The sequence below is a fragment of the Prenolepis imparis genome, unplaced genomic scaffold (genome assembly GCF_030444845.1).
Source record: "Prenolepis imparis isolate NDT839.2.m4 unplaced genomic scaffold, iyPreImpa1.0 SCAF_80, whole genome shotgun sequence".
Lineage (NCBI taxonomy): Eukaryota > Metazoa > Arthropoda > Insecta > Hymenoptera > Formicidae > Prenolepis > Prenolepis imparis.
The window spans coordinates 16,006-34,766 of NW_028141238.1; the positions used below are offsets into that span (position 1 = coordinate 16,006).

The 18,761-nt window shown below is 33.1% G+C and overlaps 1 protein-coding gene across 1 annotated transcript; it reads right to left on the reverse strand.

Annotated features, from left to right (window-relative positions):
• Window positions 1-486: 486 nt before the first annotated feature.
• LOC145947433 (uncharacterized) lies at window positions 487-2,144 on the reverse strand. Its single transcript, XM_083057213.1, has 2 exons — window positions 1,062-2,144; window positions 487-618 (listed from the first exon to the last, which is right to left on the reverse strand). Exons 1-2 carry the CDS (start codon window positions 2,142-2,144, stop codon window positions 487-489), a joined length of 1,215 nt encoding a protein of 404 aa, XP_082913339.1.
• Between the last annotated feature and the right edge of the window lie 16,617 nt (window positions 2,145-18,761).

The following is an 18,761-nucleotide window of genomic DNA, read 5'->3' on the forward strand; positions in this document are numbered from 1 at the left end:
GACGTGGCGTCGGCCGCCCTTTTCGGCAATTATTTCGGCAACTACTTTGACTCGGCTCTATTTCGCCGGTGCGACTCGCTCGAACAATCTACCTTCTGAATGGGTCGGGGATGGCGACGACGTCTCACCAGCTTCGTCCTTCGCAACGTCACTCTCGCTTGGATCTCTAACTGCGCTTCCCCTTTTCTTGTCGACAGGACCTCTACTCCCTCGCGCGTCTTGCCCGACAGTGACGAGTGGAAGTCTCGCCGGAGACACGCTGGCGCCGTATCGCCGAACTAAGCCGCTCGGGGCGCTTCCGTAATCAGGGCCGTGAGGCGGCCCGGAGGATCCCCGCGGTCGTGGTGGCGGCTCATCGCTTCCGCGCTCTTTTCTTTCCGGACGTTCCTCCATTCCCGTAGGATACGGGCGGGAAAATCTGGCGGCAGCGTACGGGGGGCCCGATTCCGGCCGCCTCGGACACCGGATGTCGTCCGCCGCGAGTCCTCAATCGATCGTGGATCGCATCCGGGTCCGGGCGCCGGGCATGCCATCGGGTCCCTTGCCGTAACTCCGTGGCGGGGCTCCTGCGCACGTCTCGCGCGGAGTGGCCTTCCCCTTTTCCTCAGCTCTCGATCCCTAGGGAAGAGGAGATGGATATTAATTTTACGCGGCATCTACTGTCCCGAAAAGTATTTACAGTCGTGATAGTTCAATAGCGGTCTCACCGAGCGTGTTCCGTAAGGCGTGGCCTCCCCTCGTCCTGTTTCCTTCCTTTTGCCGCTTTTTCGTCCGGATGAGATGTCGTCGCTTCTCCCTCGACCTTCGCTAATTTCGCCAACAGCTGCCGCAGCAATCGCAACAGCTACGGCAGCACGCAATCGCAACGCGCAGCGGCGGAATCGCGTCCGATTCCGCGCTCGAATCGCTCTCTCTCTTTCTTATCTTAGAGAGAGCAGAGGTCCCAAAATCACCCCCCCGGTCGGGTCTCGCGACCCTTGTGACGGACAATTTCACCAAATGAAAACCGTCACGTCACAACATATATAATTTACAATAAATATAATTTGCAATAAATATACATACCGATCGCAGATATATTTTTGACCATTATGTTTGCTCAATTGCGAGCTCACGAGCCGGGAGAGATTCTTGATGCATGTGAAATGTCCAATGTTGTTGCTGTCTTCCACGTACAGCAAGTTGACGTGTCTGTCTTTCTTCTCGCTGAGACGCATTGGGACAATGTTCTTTTCTTCGATACAGTACACATTTATCGAAATGTTGTTTGATAGTTCAAATTTCTTAATTTGATTCACAGTCACTGGAAACTCAATGTCTTGGAGATTCAGCACTGTCGAATAATGGGGATATGAAGATTCCCGTTCCACTTTTCTTTCTGCGGGGTACAGAGCAGCGACCACCGCCCACGCGAAACATGCATTGTCTTTAGATTGCACGTTCACTACAGCTCTTTTGTTCATTATTTCTCGCGGCAATTTAACATGGCATCCCGCGCGCATTGGATTATACTTGTTTATATTTACAGTTAAATTCTTTATTCGCGATAATGCCCAACCACTATCACGTTCTTGAAATTCTTCTAGCGATGCTAGTGTGGGCTCGATAACGCGGCGTTTGTACCAATCATGTAAATCGGAGGTGCGAAAGATTTCAAAGTTTTTAGTGTTGACACTTTTATTAGCGCGCTTATCGCCTGACACAAACTCACCATTAAATATGGTGTTCACTTTTACACTAGTGTGTTTTTGCAACACTTTTTGCACGTGTTCGATCACAATGTCTTTGGCATCCTCTAGAAATTGACGAGGTTCGATGTGGTTGCTGTTTATCACCGCACCAGTCAAGATGCGGCTCTCGAACGCCGTATCAATCTCTCGCCATATGAGTCCGATGTCTCGCGAACTGCTTCCGGCACCTGCGTGTACAAAACTTCTGCGTACCGAATTCTTCAACCCTTCGAGACGTGCGATTTGGGAGACAAGCGATTGTCGAACTCCGATCGGTAATCGTGGACGTTTTATTCGACTTTGTTCTTCCAATGATTCGATGTATTCGTCACATTGCTGCTCCCACACAATATATTCTTCCACCGAATTCACCCTTGCGGCTTGCTCCAACAAACTTGCTTCCAATTGTGCCATTTTTGAGATGCTCTTGCGGAACCTCTGACAATGATACTAACATAGTATGCCTCTTTACCATCCTTTTTATTTAATCGTAGAGATCATTGGCACTCGAGTATGTTGCACTTTGTGATTTTGTTACGTACGAATGATGTATTGACCTTGAAATTGATACATTTTTTGCACATTTCGCGAGATTCATCTCAAGATGAGAGCGGCCGTACATTGACGCTCGAAAATTTTAATTATGTTGTATTTTCTTATGATTTTGTTACATACGTTTTGAACACCTGGGGATGATATCATAGCAGCCGTACATTGGCGCTTGAAATTTTGAATATGTTGCATTATTTTACATTTAATATTTCATTGAGGATGATGTCATAGCAGTCATACATTGACGCTTGAAATTTTGGATATGTTGCATTATTTTACATTTAATATTTCATTGAGGATGATGTCATAGCAGCCGTGCATCGGCGCTTGAAATTTTGAATATGTTGCATTATTTTACATTTAATATTTCATTGAGGATGATGTCATAGCAGTCGTACATTGACGCTTGAAATTTTGGATATGTTGCATTATTTTACATTTAATATTTTATTGAGGATGATGTCATAGCAGCCGTGCATCGGCGCTTGAAATTTTGAATATGTTGCATTATTTTACATTTAATATTTCATTGAGGATGATGTCATAGCAGTCGTACATTGACGCTTGAAATTTTGGATATGTTGCATTATTTTACATTTAATATTTCATTGAGGATGATGTCATAGCAGTCGTACATTGACGCTTGAAATTTTGGATATGTTGCATTATTTTACATTTAATATTTCATTGAGGATGATGTCATAGCAGCCGTGCATCGGCGCTTTGATGATTGGTTAAAAATAATTTTGTGTCAGCAATAATCCCCACCCCATTGCTTTGTATCAATAAAAACTTGTAATAATGATTTAGTATTGTATCAATCACTTATGTGAAAGGTTCTTTTAAAAATGTACTCCGCCAGCATGAATTATTACGTTCCAATACAAGAAATGTCTAAGAATACAAGTGACAAGTAAGTTTCGATTCTTTCTTTTTTGTCAAAATAAAGATTTTTAAATAATGATTTTTAAATAATTTTTGAAATATTGTTCTAATTATTTTTTATAGCATTCAGCGTGCGACTCGTATACTTGGGCGAAGATATGCTCTAACCGCAACATCCTATAAATATTTGGAAATAGGAATCAGCGTTGGAGCTGTATCATATGTGGAATTAGCTCTTGGTGATAATCGAGGCAACCACATAATATTGCCTATTGAAACATGGATATCACTAATGCGGAAACGTGCGGACATTGAACGATTTTTACAATCATCTCAAACTCCATTACGGATTCGAGCTCTAACAATAGAAATTGTTAAAATATCGGATTCAAAAATTGTAAAATTAACATTATCCAATAATTTTTTATATATGAAGCCATCGACTCTATTACATTTATTTGAGTTTGAAAAATGTATAGATCATGTGTATTTCTGGCTATGTGAAAATACTCATCTTGTGAATGAAAAATTTAAACAATTTGCAACTATTTTACAACGCAATAATATTACTAATGTATGTGATGCTGTAAAAGCGATACGCGAAAGTGATGCGTACGATAGTGAATCACTCATAGATTGTGAAATATTAACATGTGCTGTAAATGATATTCTTCACGATGTTTGTAACAAATAAAATATTTTTTATTGTTAATCTATGTTTAATTATTTCTTTCCCAATAAGATATAGCTAACAAAACTATTTCTTCGTTCTCTGGAGATTTAAAAAGTGATGAGCTAGCTGAGACATGATACTCCAGTTAGAACAAGAGAGATGTAGAATTAAAATCAAGAGGGGAGCAACATTATAATATGTGTCCCATCATAAAGTTTCAGTCTTGAATGTAAAATGGATAGAGAAGTTGTGATGGATAGAGAAGATGTGGTGGATGATGATGATGTGGTGAATGATGATGAGATGATAGTGATTGATGATATATCAGACGTTGAAATGGGCTCGGACGTTGAAATTGAGCCCGCGACCGATTCCGATTATGATAGTGAGTGCGACGACGTTACTCGCGATACAAGAGTGCACAGCTTGTGCACAGCGGACATCATCGCCATGGATGATAGTACTAGAATGTGTGCGATACATATTTATTATTGTCCATGGGATGGACTCATGTTGTGTACAAGGTGTTTCATTAGATTGCGAGATCTGTATGTGGAGATTGATGTCGTCCGCATTCACAGGACCGGGAGATTTGAACAACTTTTGGGGAGATGGTGCAGCGAGTGCAATAGCCCGCTGGACCAAATGTTCACACGGAATATGTGTCCAGTGTGTAATACATGTAAGTATTTCTTTTCAATTATAAATTATTAAAATAATAAATTGATTAATAAAATAAATAATAATATATTTAATAAAAATTTCTGTCATGTAGGAGTTCCGCCCTGCCGCCTCGCAGCCACCGCCCCACCGCCACCTCGCAGCCACCACCACCACGCAGCCTCCGCCTCGTACCATAAGTCATGATACATGGGTCGATCGTCACGGAATATCATATCGACCCATGTGGTTCGATCATCATGGCGCTGCTTTATATATTTTATATGTATATAATATTTTAAATTTTAAATTCACACACACACATTTTGTAAATACACACACACACACACACACATACTCATTTTATAAATAAACATTATTTTAAATATTAAAAAAAAAATGTATTTATTTTAGAATAAGTCCTCTCCCCTTCCTCCTATTAAAAATATTAATTAAAAATTACTATAAATATTATTTAAAAAAAAACTTACGAACGCCTCTCTCTTTGCGTTCTCGTTCGCTGCATCAGCTCTCGCGCTCTCCATCGTCGCATCATCTCGCAACATCTCTCTCACGCTCTTGCATATACGCCTCGCTTGCGTCATCTCTCTCGCGTGCGCCTCGCGCTCTCCTTCGCTGCATCAGCTCTCGCGCTCTCCTTCGCGTCATCTCGCTACCTCTCGTCATCTCGCGCTATCTCTCTCACTCTTGCATATACGCCTCGATGCAACACCTCGCGCTCTCCATCGCCGCATCATCTCGCTACCGCTATCTCTCTTTCGCGAACGTCTCTCTCGCGACATCTCTCTCTCACGTTCCTCTCTCCCCGCGGACCCCTTACCCAAAAAGTTTCATGCGGTCTTTTGCGGATTCCCCTCTCCCCGCAGACCCCTCACCTACAAAGCTTCATGCGGTCTTTCGCGGACGCCTCCCCCTCCCCGCGGACCCCTCGCGAACCCTAACCTCGCGGACGCCTCCCCCTCCCCGCGGACCCCTCGCGGACCCGTCACCTAAATCGCAGACGCTTCCCGCTCCCCGCGGCCCCCTCGCGGACCCTAACCTCGCGGACGCCTCCCCCTCCCCGCGGACCCCTCGCGGACCAGGCACCAAAATCGCGGACGCTTCCCCCTCCCCGCGGCCCCCTCGCGGACGCCTCCCCCTCCCCGCGGACGCCTCCCCCTCCCCGCGTGACGTCATTCCCCCTCCCCGCGTGACGTCATTCCCCCCTCCCCGCGTGACGTCATTCCCCCCTCCCCGCGTGACGTCATTCCCCCGCGCCATGGGTTCCCCTCGCCCCTCACCCTCCCTCATTGCCCCGGGGATAGAACTCTCCTAGTATCACTACTATTTTCATTATCATTTTTTTCAGTATCATTATTTTCAGTATCATTATATTCAATAACATTATTTTCAATAACAATATTTTCATTATCATTTTTAATATCATTATTTTCAGTATCATTATTTTCAATATCATTATTTTCAGTAACATTTTCATTATCATTTTTTTCAGTATCATTATTTTCATTATGGTTATCGAAAACGGGAAATTATTGTAGTTTTGACAATAAAACTATACTTCTAAAATGTGCTTATATTAAATATTAATATTTTGAAAACATTCTAATTTCTCATTGTAGATATGTATATGTATACATTGATTTTTAAGAAATTACAATTAGCGTTATAAATTAATTAATACTTATATACTTTTTATATTACGTTAAATATTTTAACAAATTCTTTTCTAAATTCTAAATTTTTGTACACATATTTTGAATCTTACCTATATATGTGATGACACAACAGAAATATTTTCAACATCGTGATTTGCTTTATTTATGTTTTTATTTAGATCTGACGACACAACAGAAATATTTTCGACATCATTATCTGTTTTACTTTTACCTTTGTCTACATCTGACGAGATAATAGAAATATTTTCCACATTATTATCTGTTTTTCTTTTATCTTTGTTTGAAACATACAAATTATGAATTTCTTTAATTTAAAGGTTTATTTTATAAATTTATATTACATATATTATAAACTATACACACATAACATTTCTACAAATTTTTAGTTAATATATTTACATTTGTATCTGTATTTTTGTAATTAATATATATACTTTAATAATATAGTGTGAGAAACAAATGAAGCGTCACAAGTTAATATTACATAATTTGTTGTAGAATAAAGTTTGAGGGGAAAACTGTGATATCAAGAGGGATGATGATAAGAGAAATTTTCATATTGATTGATACGCTAAGGTCAAATAAAGGTAATCCATTTTTTTTAATGGGACTACCCTAATTTTTTTACATAAATTAGTTAATATAAACAAATTTTGGTAAAAAAGTGTTCTATTTAATAATTAAGTTCTATTTAAGAAAATCGAGATTATCTTAATTTGTCCTTAGTATATCAATCGATGAGAAAACTCCTTTAATCATCATACGTTCCCTTTGATACCAAACAGTTTTCTTCTTAAATTTTTTTACAAATATTTCTGCAATATGTAACATTTTATTTGCTTCATCCTATATTTAATAAATGTTATATTCTAATATTGTGTATAAATAAAGGTTTTATCATAGAGATATTATCATAAATATGTTCGTTTTATTGCACGTTTTTTTACACATTTTGTTATTTGCTGTTTAACTATTGTCTATTTTTCTCTTTACAGTGTTTAAACATATACGTTTTCTTATTTTAAATGTGAAAAATATATAAAGTTAACAAGTAAAATAAACAGACTATGAATTGAATATAATATATGAAAATATAAATAACGATTTTTTTTTTACATACCTTTTATGATATCACACAAACTTATTTTTGGCATTCCTCTTTCCAAATTTCTCTTAAGTTTATTTAGATATTCAATATTTACTGCAATATATAAAACAATAAATATATACAATATATATATGTAGTATATATATATGTATACACTATATGTATATACATATATATAAAAGATCTATACAAATAAATATATACATAATAAATATGCAATCATATATGTGAAAATATATAGTAATATTTAATATTTTTCGAAGAATTTGACAAAAAATTACTTACGATGCCGCACTACAATTTCTACTTGACGATTTATTCCTACAGCTTTTTTTTTCTTACTTCGTAAAGTACGTGTAAGTAAAGGTAATTGCGAGATTTTAGAAACATGATACGTTTCATCGGAAAATTTAACTAATGCGTACATGTTTTTACTTTTTTCAAGTGATCGCGTATAACGACTACCACTGTCAAAAAATAAGAAGGTTAAAACAAAAGACGAGAGACAAAGGGTTCTCAACAATCGCTAATTATTCGCATAACAGCGCGAAAAATTCAAAATGACATACTTTGCACAGGAGACATAAACAATTTTTTGTTGAGTTGCAAAGCAATAATAGCATATTTTCGATTTTAATAACATGATATAATACTTGTTATGATAACATTGTAAAGTATTATATCAAAATGTAGTGCGGCATAGTAAATTATTCGTGTAAAACTTTCCGGAAAAAGTTTAAAATAATTATTACTACATATTTTTAGATAAATATTGAAAATGCGACTGAATAGGCCTTATTAAAATTATGTTAAATTTATATGGAAAACATATGTTTCTTAAATATGTAAAATTCAATTAATATTCTATATATTTTTCTTAAATATTATTTTATTTTTATTAAAAAAATATTAATTTATTTTTATAAAGTTTAATATATTTTTGTTTCTTCCAATGTCAAGTATGTACATGCAACTAATATTATATTACGTATAAAATTTTATTATTATTATAAAAATAATTCCTACTTTTATTTATTAAACCACTAATAAAAATTATACTTTTTTAAATCAGACTTATAATGATTTTATTTATTAGAATAATTAAAAATTATAAATTTTTAAATCAGACTTATAATGATTTTATTTATTAGAATAATTAAAAATTCTTCAACAGTTATTAAAATAAAATACATATTAACTTGTGTGTTTGTCAAAAATATGTTAAAACTGAATTGTGTCAAATTTGATGTAATTTTCCACTAATTTGCTTATACTTATTAGTATTGCTTTCCTAAAGTTAATTCTCCTTATCTTCAGTATGCAAATGTGAATGTATAACACATTATCATGCAAAATATGCTAGCTCTTTGTGTTTATCAAACTCAATATTCAAAATAATAGCGGAGACAAGTATTATAAAAAATACTTTATAAACATAAAACCATTACATTTATGATGAGAATATGTATTGAAAACTATATATTTCCAGCACCAAGTTCTTTTCTCAATAAAATAGATATAATATTTGTATATATGACAAATAATGGAAACATAGGCAATAAGAATGTTAAAATGAAATGTTACATACCATTACATAGCTCGATTAAACGAATCATTGTCATAATTATAGCAAGAAATGTAAACGAATATCTAAGCACACATTTTGAACCTTATATATTTTACGATGTATTTTTTCCAGAACAAAAAGAATTATGTGCACACTTTGTCTTCAAATCACAGCTTTTAATGCATCAAATCCTGAAAATAAATAATAAATATAGAACATATAATTTTTAAGCTCAGAAATATGTATCTTAATTTCTTACAAAACTTCTTACCACAAACTTGATTACTTAAACGCCTGTTATATTGATACTTTCTTCAGATTATGTACATATATACACTGACTGTTTGATATCTGTCTTCTTTCGATACTAGATTTTTGATACATTTACACTTTCCTTTTTTTATCGAATAATTATTCAAAACTTATGTTTGTGAGTGAGTACAGATTTATCATAGAACTCTATTTTGTAATAGAATTCATAATGTAATGCAGAATCTATAAATTACAAAATAACTTTTATTAGGAATGTGCAAATATTAACGTATAACACATTATCTTGCAAAATATGCTATAGTTTTCTGTTACGTGTATATCAAAATCACTAATATAAATAATAGGGGAGAAAAATTTATTATAAATAATACTGTATAAAATATAGAACCATTACATTTATGATTAGAGATATGTATTGAAAACTATATATTTGCAGCACAGATCTTTTTTTAATAGAATAGATATATGTATATTTGTCAAATAATGGAAACATAGGTAAAAAGGATGTTAAAAAGAAATGTTACATACCATTACATAGCTCGATTAAACGAATCATTATCATAATTATAGCAAGCAATGTAAACGTAGATCTAAGCACACATTTTGAATCTTATAATATTTTACGATATAATTTTTCCAGAACAAAAAGAATTATGTGCACATTTTGTCTTCAAATCACATCTTCTAAAGCATCAAATCCTGAAAATATATAAAAAATATAGAACAAATAATAATTAAGCACAGAGGTATGTATCTTAATTTCTTACAAAACTTCTTACCATAAGCTTGATTAATTAAAAGCCTATTACGTTGATAATTTCTTCAGGTTATGTACATATATACACTGACTGTGTGATATCTGTCTTCTTTCGATACTACATTTTTTATACATATTTACACTTTCTTTTTTTATCAAATAATTATTCAAAATTTGTGTTTGTGAGTGTGTACAGATTTAATAGAACTCTTTTGGGATAAACTTCCGAAAACCTGACACCTCTGATTTTTCTAGGGCTTGGTATAGTACTGTTTTTGGGTGCGCTGATCAGAAATATCAACATGAAAATCACCGACAAGGTCATCTTCAAGGCCAAACATCGAAAAAATTGTATATTTCCTAAAAAAGGTTTCAAACACAACTTTAATTAGTTTAAATGAAATATCGGCTGCGCCCCCCAAACCCCCCCCTGAAAACTAACCTAACCTAACCTAACTCACCCAACATTGTGCTTAGTCCATGTTGTGCAAAATACGAAAATGTGCAGCTTTTGACTTTCGGGTTGCGTTATCATCGTTCGCCGCCACGTGGCCGCCAAAGGAACCAAACATCGAAAAAATTGTATATTTCCTAAAAAAGGTTTCAAACAAAACTTAAATTAGTTTAAATGAAATATCGTGCCTAATGGGGGGCTGCGCCCCCCAAACCCCCCCCTGAAAACTATGATACATTTATGACGTTTTACTCAGAAAATAATTGTTCTACAAAAAAAATGTATAGAACATAAAAGATGTATTTTTTTAAGGGCTACAAGTTTGGTTTGAAGCATTTTTCTGTAAAATTGAGATTAACTGAAATAATGCAGAAAAATATAATTTTTTCGATGTTTGACCTTGAAGATGACCTTGTCGGTGATTTTCATATTGATATTTGTGATCAGCGCACCCAACAACAGTAGTATACCAAGCCCCATAAAAATCAGAGGTGTCAGGTTTTCGGAAGTACAGCCCTCTTTTGTAATAGAATTCACAAGGTAATGCAGAATCTATGAATTACAATAGAACTTTAAAAATGTGTCTATAAATAAAATATAGACGTAAATGAAAGATTTAGAATAAACTATTCCAATTGCAATTTCTCACCAATTCAATTTGTTTATTTCTTGCAGAAAATTTTCTCCTCTCATTTTAAAAGTAACGGGTGATGAGGTTAGGTAACTTGCCCTGCTTTGTGTGCAAGATTCAAACATACGTAGAATATCTTAATAGCCTATTATTTTTATATTAATGACATATTTGAAAACTCTGCATATATAAATCGTATATGTAAAATATATAATGTTACCTCTATCAATACAGATATTGATATCGCTGTATTTTGATATGACTGATTTCCTAACCTTAATACATAATAAATTTTTTAATACATCATTAAATTTGTTAATCCGTCATGTATATGTGCATACAGATGATTCAAGAATATTATTAATGAAAAATTGATAAGACATTAATAAAATGTTTTATGAATTTGGAATCTTGCGCTCAAAACGGGACGAATTACCTTACCTCATCGCCCGTCATATGGTAGCAAATAAAAATAACCTGTAGGTAATGAACAATTGCAGTGTTCCAAAATTCACTGCCAGCGCCAGCGTTGAAAAACTATAGTGTACGTAACGTGAACTATCAATGAATTTGAACAAAATTGCAATCGACACAGTTTATTCTCATTTTTTAGGCCCTGCGCACAATAGGAAAAATATAAAGTATTAAATATTAAATATTAAATATTTAATATTTAATTTTTTATTATTGCGCAGGGCCTTACTTCTATATTTTATTCATGGAAATATATTTTATAAAAAACATTGGAAATAGAAAGGCTATGAGCCGACCGCGGATGTAAGTACGAAAAGACCGCAAAATTTAATTTTTCGCTGTCTTATAACTGTGCACAAAGCACGAAATTTACTTAGCAATTGCTAAGACATATAGGAAAAATCTCTTACTTGAGCTAGTTGTTGTAAATTACTATTATTAAGTAATGTCGATTTTCCTATTATTAGATACATATGCTTCTCTATTACTTCACAAAGATATTATTTTCATGTAGTATTATTTTCATGTTTATTAAAGTTAACGCATACTTAATATAAAACAAGTAATATTTTTCTTAAATGTGTCAAATTTAAATTTGTATATTGAAGTCAAGAAGAATTTGCTTGATTGAGAAAATACATACGTACAATAAGAAAATAAATGGAAGCAGATTAATTCAAATATGACATACAATATAATTTAAACATATTCTTTGTCAAACATACACAAGTATATATGTATTTCATTAGAAAATAACTATATTGACATTTTGCAGTATTTGTATAATAATCCCTACAGCACGAAATATTGACGGAATATTGCAAGAATATTGTTTTGCAAGATTGAAATATTGCATGCAATATTCATGAAAGCTTGCCATAATATAGATATGTCCGCTCCCAAATTATATTGTGCAAAATTTCTGCAATGATGCTGATTTATTTCTGCAAACGTGAATATAATATTTATAAAATATTGCAGAATATTTCTTATCTTTTTTCATTTATTCAGATATTTATTTGTCCAATTTCTGAACAATCAATTTAATATTTGAGTTCCCTGTATTGGGATCGTATCAGAAAAAATTACTGATAAAAATTGTTGATCGTAATAGCTACTTTTTGCATGCTTTATATAATTCTCATGACTAAAACTTAATGCGAGATAGATAGTTCAACTTGCGGCGCATAGCGGTGAATGAAGGAACTATGTGATTGCATTATAATATAGCAGTAATATTTTGCAATATCTCCAATAAAATAATAACTTATAATATTTGCACAATATTGCTGCAATATTTGTAATATGGCGCAATATTGAAATATTTATGCAATATTTAAGCAATATTTCGTACTGTAGGGGAAGGAAAAGTCATCATAAATCTAATTTTTTAAGTTTTATATTTTATGGTTGTACTAGTAGATTAAGAAATAAAAATGGATAGATTTTTTTATATAGCAATATTAATGAAATTCCTTTGTTAATAAAAGTTCCTTTGTTAATAAAATATACGAGAAGCCTTCATTTGCGCACAGTACAATTGCACACGTTGCAATTGCACACCGTGCTATTAGACACATAAAGTTGCGCACAGTTCTTTTGCCCACAGTTCTTTTGCGCACAGTTCTTTTGCGCACCGTTCGTTTGCACACCGTGCAATTGGACACGAAAATGCGCCACACATGCTCGTCATTCACACACACACACACACACACACACACACACACACACACACACACACACACACACACACACACACACACACACACACACACACACACACACGGGGGGGTGCAAGGGGGGGCCTTCGGCCCCCCTCCCGCACCCACCCCGCCGGTAGGGGTGCCTACCAGCACGGTGCGCAAAAGAACAGTGGGCAAAAGAACTGTGCGCAAAAGAACTGTGGGCAAAAGAACTGTGCGCAACTTTATGTGTCTAATAGCACGGTGTGCAATTGCAACGTGTGCAATTGTACTGTGCGCAAGTGAGCCTCTCCCAAAATATACTATATATCATTCGCACTTGCATTTATACGACATTGGAAAAATAAAAAATGCATTTGACTTGGTAATAGAAATATGAAATAATATATAAAAATAAGTATATTCAAACAAGTATATTCAATAGTAATTCTAATTTGACATAAAATTAATTTTGGCATATTTGACAAACATTATGTTTTTCACACATAAATTATAACATAAATCTAATAACCAAATCAAGTGCAATACAATAGGGTGCAAATGTATATTTGGTAGTAGATATCCGTTATCTAATTTTACACTCTCTAAAATTTTTAGGAGAATATTACAATGATGATTTACGATAATATGGAAAATGCGTTTGAACAGGTTTTAGAGTTATGATAGAATTATGTCAAATTAGAATTAATATTAAATTTAGCTTGTTTTCTTATATTATTTTATATTTCTGCAAAGCCAAATAAATTTTTGTTTCTTACAGCAACAAGTATGGAATAATAATGATATAATGGTAATCGTGAAATTATGTCGTTATTATCAAAAAACTTTTATTTCTTAGTCCTGTATTACAAACCATAAAACTTGAAGAATCATTTATAGTTACCTCTCTTTATTAAAAGCATTACAAATTATATACAGTTTTTTTAATGAAACATTTATGTACTTACCTTATTATTTATGCTAAATCAAAATGTCATGTCAATTTTAAATTTACTATACTATACGCCTCGCGCGCGCCGTTGATTTTATGTGCTTTGATTTAATATTATTTTGAACAACTGTCAAACTATTAACCTTCGCAATGACAGCTGTTTGATGTTATGAATATAACACACAATGCGAATCGAAACAATCAATCAGTAGAGTGGATGAAACTAAATAGGAAGGTTTCTATCTTGTTTTCCGATTTTCATACAAAAAGTAATTAAACATTAATTTAAAAATATCGACCAATCTTTACGTAAGTATTAAGTACACGGCAAAAAGAGAATCCTATTTCACAATAGAATTTACATTCTATTGTAATGTGATACTAGGAGTGAACATTAGCGAACCGACTGACCATTATATAAGTGTCCTCAAAAACACTAATATATAAATTATTTGTATATACATTTGGGAAGAATATATAGAAGAAAGTTTGTAATGACGACCAAAAACTGGACTAATTTGAATTCATTTATTAGATAAAATTCATAACGTTTCGACCTTAGGTTTAGGTCATTATCAAATGTGAACTGAAACAGTTATTACAATATTTTAAACATACAGTATTATGGCATGGTTATGATTGGATACAAAAGTATAGAAGAACTTACAGTCAGATGTATTATTTACGGTGTCAAAAGAAATGCCATTATATAAATGGTATATGCGATGTCAGGATAGTTAATAATAAATATAATACGTGTGTCTTGTGACATGACTAATCAGTAACTATGAATATTTAAGTCCTAGAGCAACAAACATTAAACGACTTAATCTTATCGTATATAATGTATAACCTTATCGTATATAATGTTTAAATTCTCTGTGTCTCTATGTAGGTTAAGGGTATTATTAAACTTTTTTATATAAAACATCTCAGCTATTTCTCTTTTTCTGGTGTGTTTTTCATTATGTAAGATAATCGGGTTATCCCAATCGAAATCGTGATTAAATTCAACTCTATGTTTACTCACTACTGAATAATTGCTCTCATGCAATTTTATATTATTTTTATGTTCTTTTAGGCGGGTATTGAGATGTCTCTTAGTTTGTCCAATATATGAAAATTCACACTCTTTACAATTGATCTTGTATATGACTTCAGTTTTCTTTAATTTTGGGATCTTATCTTTACCGTGTTTGATAATAGAATTTAATTTCTTCGGGATCGAATATACTACATTTAAGCCTACTTTACGAAGGGAATGTTTTATGTTTTCACTGAAGTGCTTTATATAAGGTAAAGTGATACACGAAGTGATGTCGAATCTATTTTGTTTTTCTTTTATTGGTTCGTCATTGTTTTTATTTAAGTATCTTAGTCGTTTTTTAATAATTCGGTTAATTAAATTAGAAGGGAAACAATTGTTGATTAGGATTTTTTTAACTAGTTCTATATTGTCATTGTGAAATTGTTCGTTGGACAGTAAAATGGCGTGGTCAACCAAATTAATAATCGTATTAATTTTATAATTGTGTGGATGACTCGAAAGATAATTGATATATCTGCCTGAAAAGGTCGGTTTACGATACCAGTTAGTAATTAAAGATTCATTATTTCTTATGATTGTTGTATTTAAAAAGTTAATCCTGTTATTGTTTTCAATTTCATGTGTGAATTTTAATCGATCATGGTATTTATTGAAGGTATGAAGAATAGTATTGATTTTATCTCTAGGAGTCACTAATAAAATATCATCTACATATCTGAAATAAATTGAAGTATCGAAATCTAACTCATTAAGGCATTGTGTTTCGAGGTCATCCATAACCATATCAGCTAGTATGGGAGACAGAGGTGACTCTATGGGGCTACCAAAAATTTGCTCATAGAAATCTCCATTAAAAGAAAAACTTGTCGAGTCTAAGATTATTTCAATAGCATATGTGAACTGAGACAGACTGAATTTAGTGTTTTTACAAATGTCGCTCCAGCGTTTCTCAACAGCTTTAATGACGAGATTTTTTGGGATGTTGGTGAATAATGACAACACATCTAACGACATTAATAATTCGGTTTCTTTGATTTTTGTGTTGTTAATGATTTTAGCAAAAGACCAGCCGTCTTTAATGTAAGATCTGGGTTTTTCAATAGAATTATATAAGATTTTATGTATATAGTACGCTATATTGTATGTCGGGCTACCGAGAGAAGATACTATGATTCGGAGTGGGGCATTCTCTTTATGTATCTTAGGTAACCCGTAACATCTCGGCAGGTTTCCATTCATGCAATTCAGTTGTTTATAGGTGAAGTCATCTATGAGTTTATTATCACGCCAGGATTTAATAACAGTGTTAATTTTAGAAGAAATGCGTTGGATGGGGTCCTTCTTAACCTTATTATAAGTCGTCTGGTCATTTAATGCTAAATACATTTTATCCCTGTAGTCACTTTTATTCATTATTACCGTAATTGACATTTGGGAAGTCCTCGAAAGCAATACTTTGATGTACAATAGATAAAAATCAAGTTAACGAAAAAACGAACTGTAATGTATGCATAAGGAAGCGATACTGCTTAAATGTATACAGAGAAATCGTTAAGTTTTTCAATGTCCTCAAAAACACTGTTATATATAAATTATTCGTATATACATTTGGGAAGTCCTCGAAAGCTACAATTTGGTGTATAATAGATTAAAATCAAGATAACGATAAAACGAACTGTAATGTATGCATCAGAAAGCGATGCTGCTTGCATGTATACAGAGAAATCGTTAAGTTTTTCAATGTCCTCAAAAACATTGTTATATATAAAATATTCGTATATACATTTGGGAAGTCCTCGAAAGCAACAATTTGGTGTATAATAGGTTAAAATCAAGATAACGATAAAACGAACTGTAATGTATGCATCAGAATTATGAAATAATATCTATATTTTTTTGAACTCTATATTTTTTTAACAACTCTTTTTTCTTTATACCAATTAATTTTTCTCATTATTTTATGCATAAAAGTATTCAGGTAACATCATCAAACAATGAATATTTTACAAAATATTTTATAGTGTATGTAAAATTATAAAATTAAAATATAAAATAACTCGTAAACTATTCACTTTTTGGTCACTGCAGAATATTCCAAGGAATCGATTTATATAAAAAATTATAGCGATTCCATTTCAAAAAACAAAGATGATCCTGAAATCTCCAAGACTCCTTCACCTTTCGAATTTTATTTGCGATATTCTAATAACCCCTTCAATCTCGTTCAACATGTATATGTTCAATTTTTTAAATTCAAAATCATAGAAGATACATATATTGGCTTATAGATTAAAATGGGTCATCCTGTACACACACACACACACACACACACACAATAGTAATTTCGAAAAAATAGTAATTTCTGAAAAATAAAGCAGTCTTGCACATATAGTAGTTAGTAGTAGAAATATTAGTAATAAATAGTAGTTAGTAGTAGAAATAGTAGTAATAAATAGTAGTTAGTAGTAATAATAGTTATAAAGTAGTAGCAGAAAAAGATATTTTATACCAGAGACGATATATTCGTCTGCTAGTTGCTTATAAAAAATATCTTCTCCCAGAATGATTTGCATGTGCGTTCTGGTTTTTAAAAAAAGATATTTTATACCAGAGACGATATATTCGTCTGCTAGTTGCTTATAAAAAATATCTTCTCCCAGAATGATTTGCATGTGCGTTCTGGTTTTTAAAAAAAGATATTTTATACCAGAGACGATATATTCGTCTGCTAGTTGCTTATAAAAAATATCTTCTCCCAGAATGATTTGCATGTGCGTTCTGGTTTTTAAAAAAAGATATTTTATACCAGAGACGATATATTCGTCTGCTAGTTGCTTATAAAAAATATCTTCTCCCAGAATGATTTGCATGTGCGTTCTGGTTTTCCAAAAAAGATATTTTATACCAGAGACGATATATTCGTCTGCTAGTTGCTTATAAAAAATATCTTCTCCCAGAATGATTTGCATGTGCGTTCTGGTTTTTAAAAAAAGATATTTTATACCAGAGAGCATCTATTCGTGAACTGGTTGTTTTTCACATCAGATACGGTTTATATGGTATATGTGTCCTCTGGTTATTATAAAAAATAAGACATTTATGTTGTAAAACATTATCAATTGTATAATATAATATAGTTTTCAATTAGATATAGATTTATAAACAAGAGACTGCATTTATTTTTCAGAAATTTTACTTTTTTCTTGATTATATATAATGATATAATAACTGACCCATCTTATTTTTTTAACAATATTTTAACATTATTTTTTTTTGCAGGCGACAGATGCTGAAGCTGGAGAGACAAGAGGAAAATGACTCCAGGAATAGCACGTCTAAGAATACTAACAACGAATCCATCGGTTATCAGAAATCGGTAGAATTATTCTCCGATACGATGGATTCGAAAGTTAGTATCCAATCGTTAGTATCCAGCACGTCTAAGGATACTAACAACGAATCCATCGATTATCAGAAATCGGTGGAATTATTCTCCGATACGATGGATTCGAAAGTTAGTATCCAATCGTTAGTACCCACGATGCAATGCCTGGAGTTAAATTCAAATACAGGTACGTGTAGTCAAAATGTAGAATTTTGCGAAGATGACAATTATTT

What these genes read in the sequence shown, in the direction of transcription:
- LOC145947433 (XM_083057213.1), bottom strand. Translation starts at nt 2,144, where the DNA reads ATGGCACAATTGGAAGCAAGTTTGTTGGAGCAAGCCGCAAGGGTGAAT. An exon ending in AATATATCTGCGATCGGTAT is followed by an intron (nt 619 to 1,061) that starts GTATATTTATTG and finishes CCTCTTCCCTAG; the next exon opens with GGATCGAGAGCTGAGGAAAA.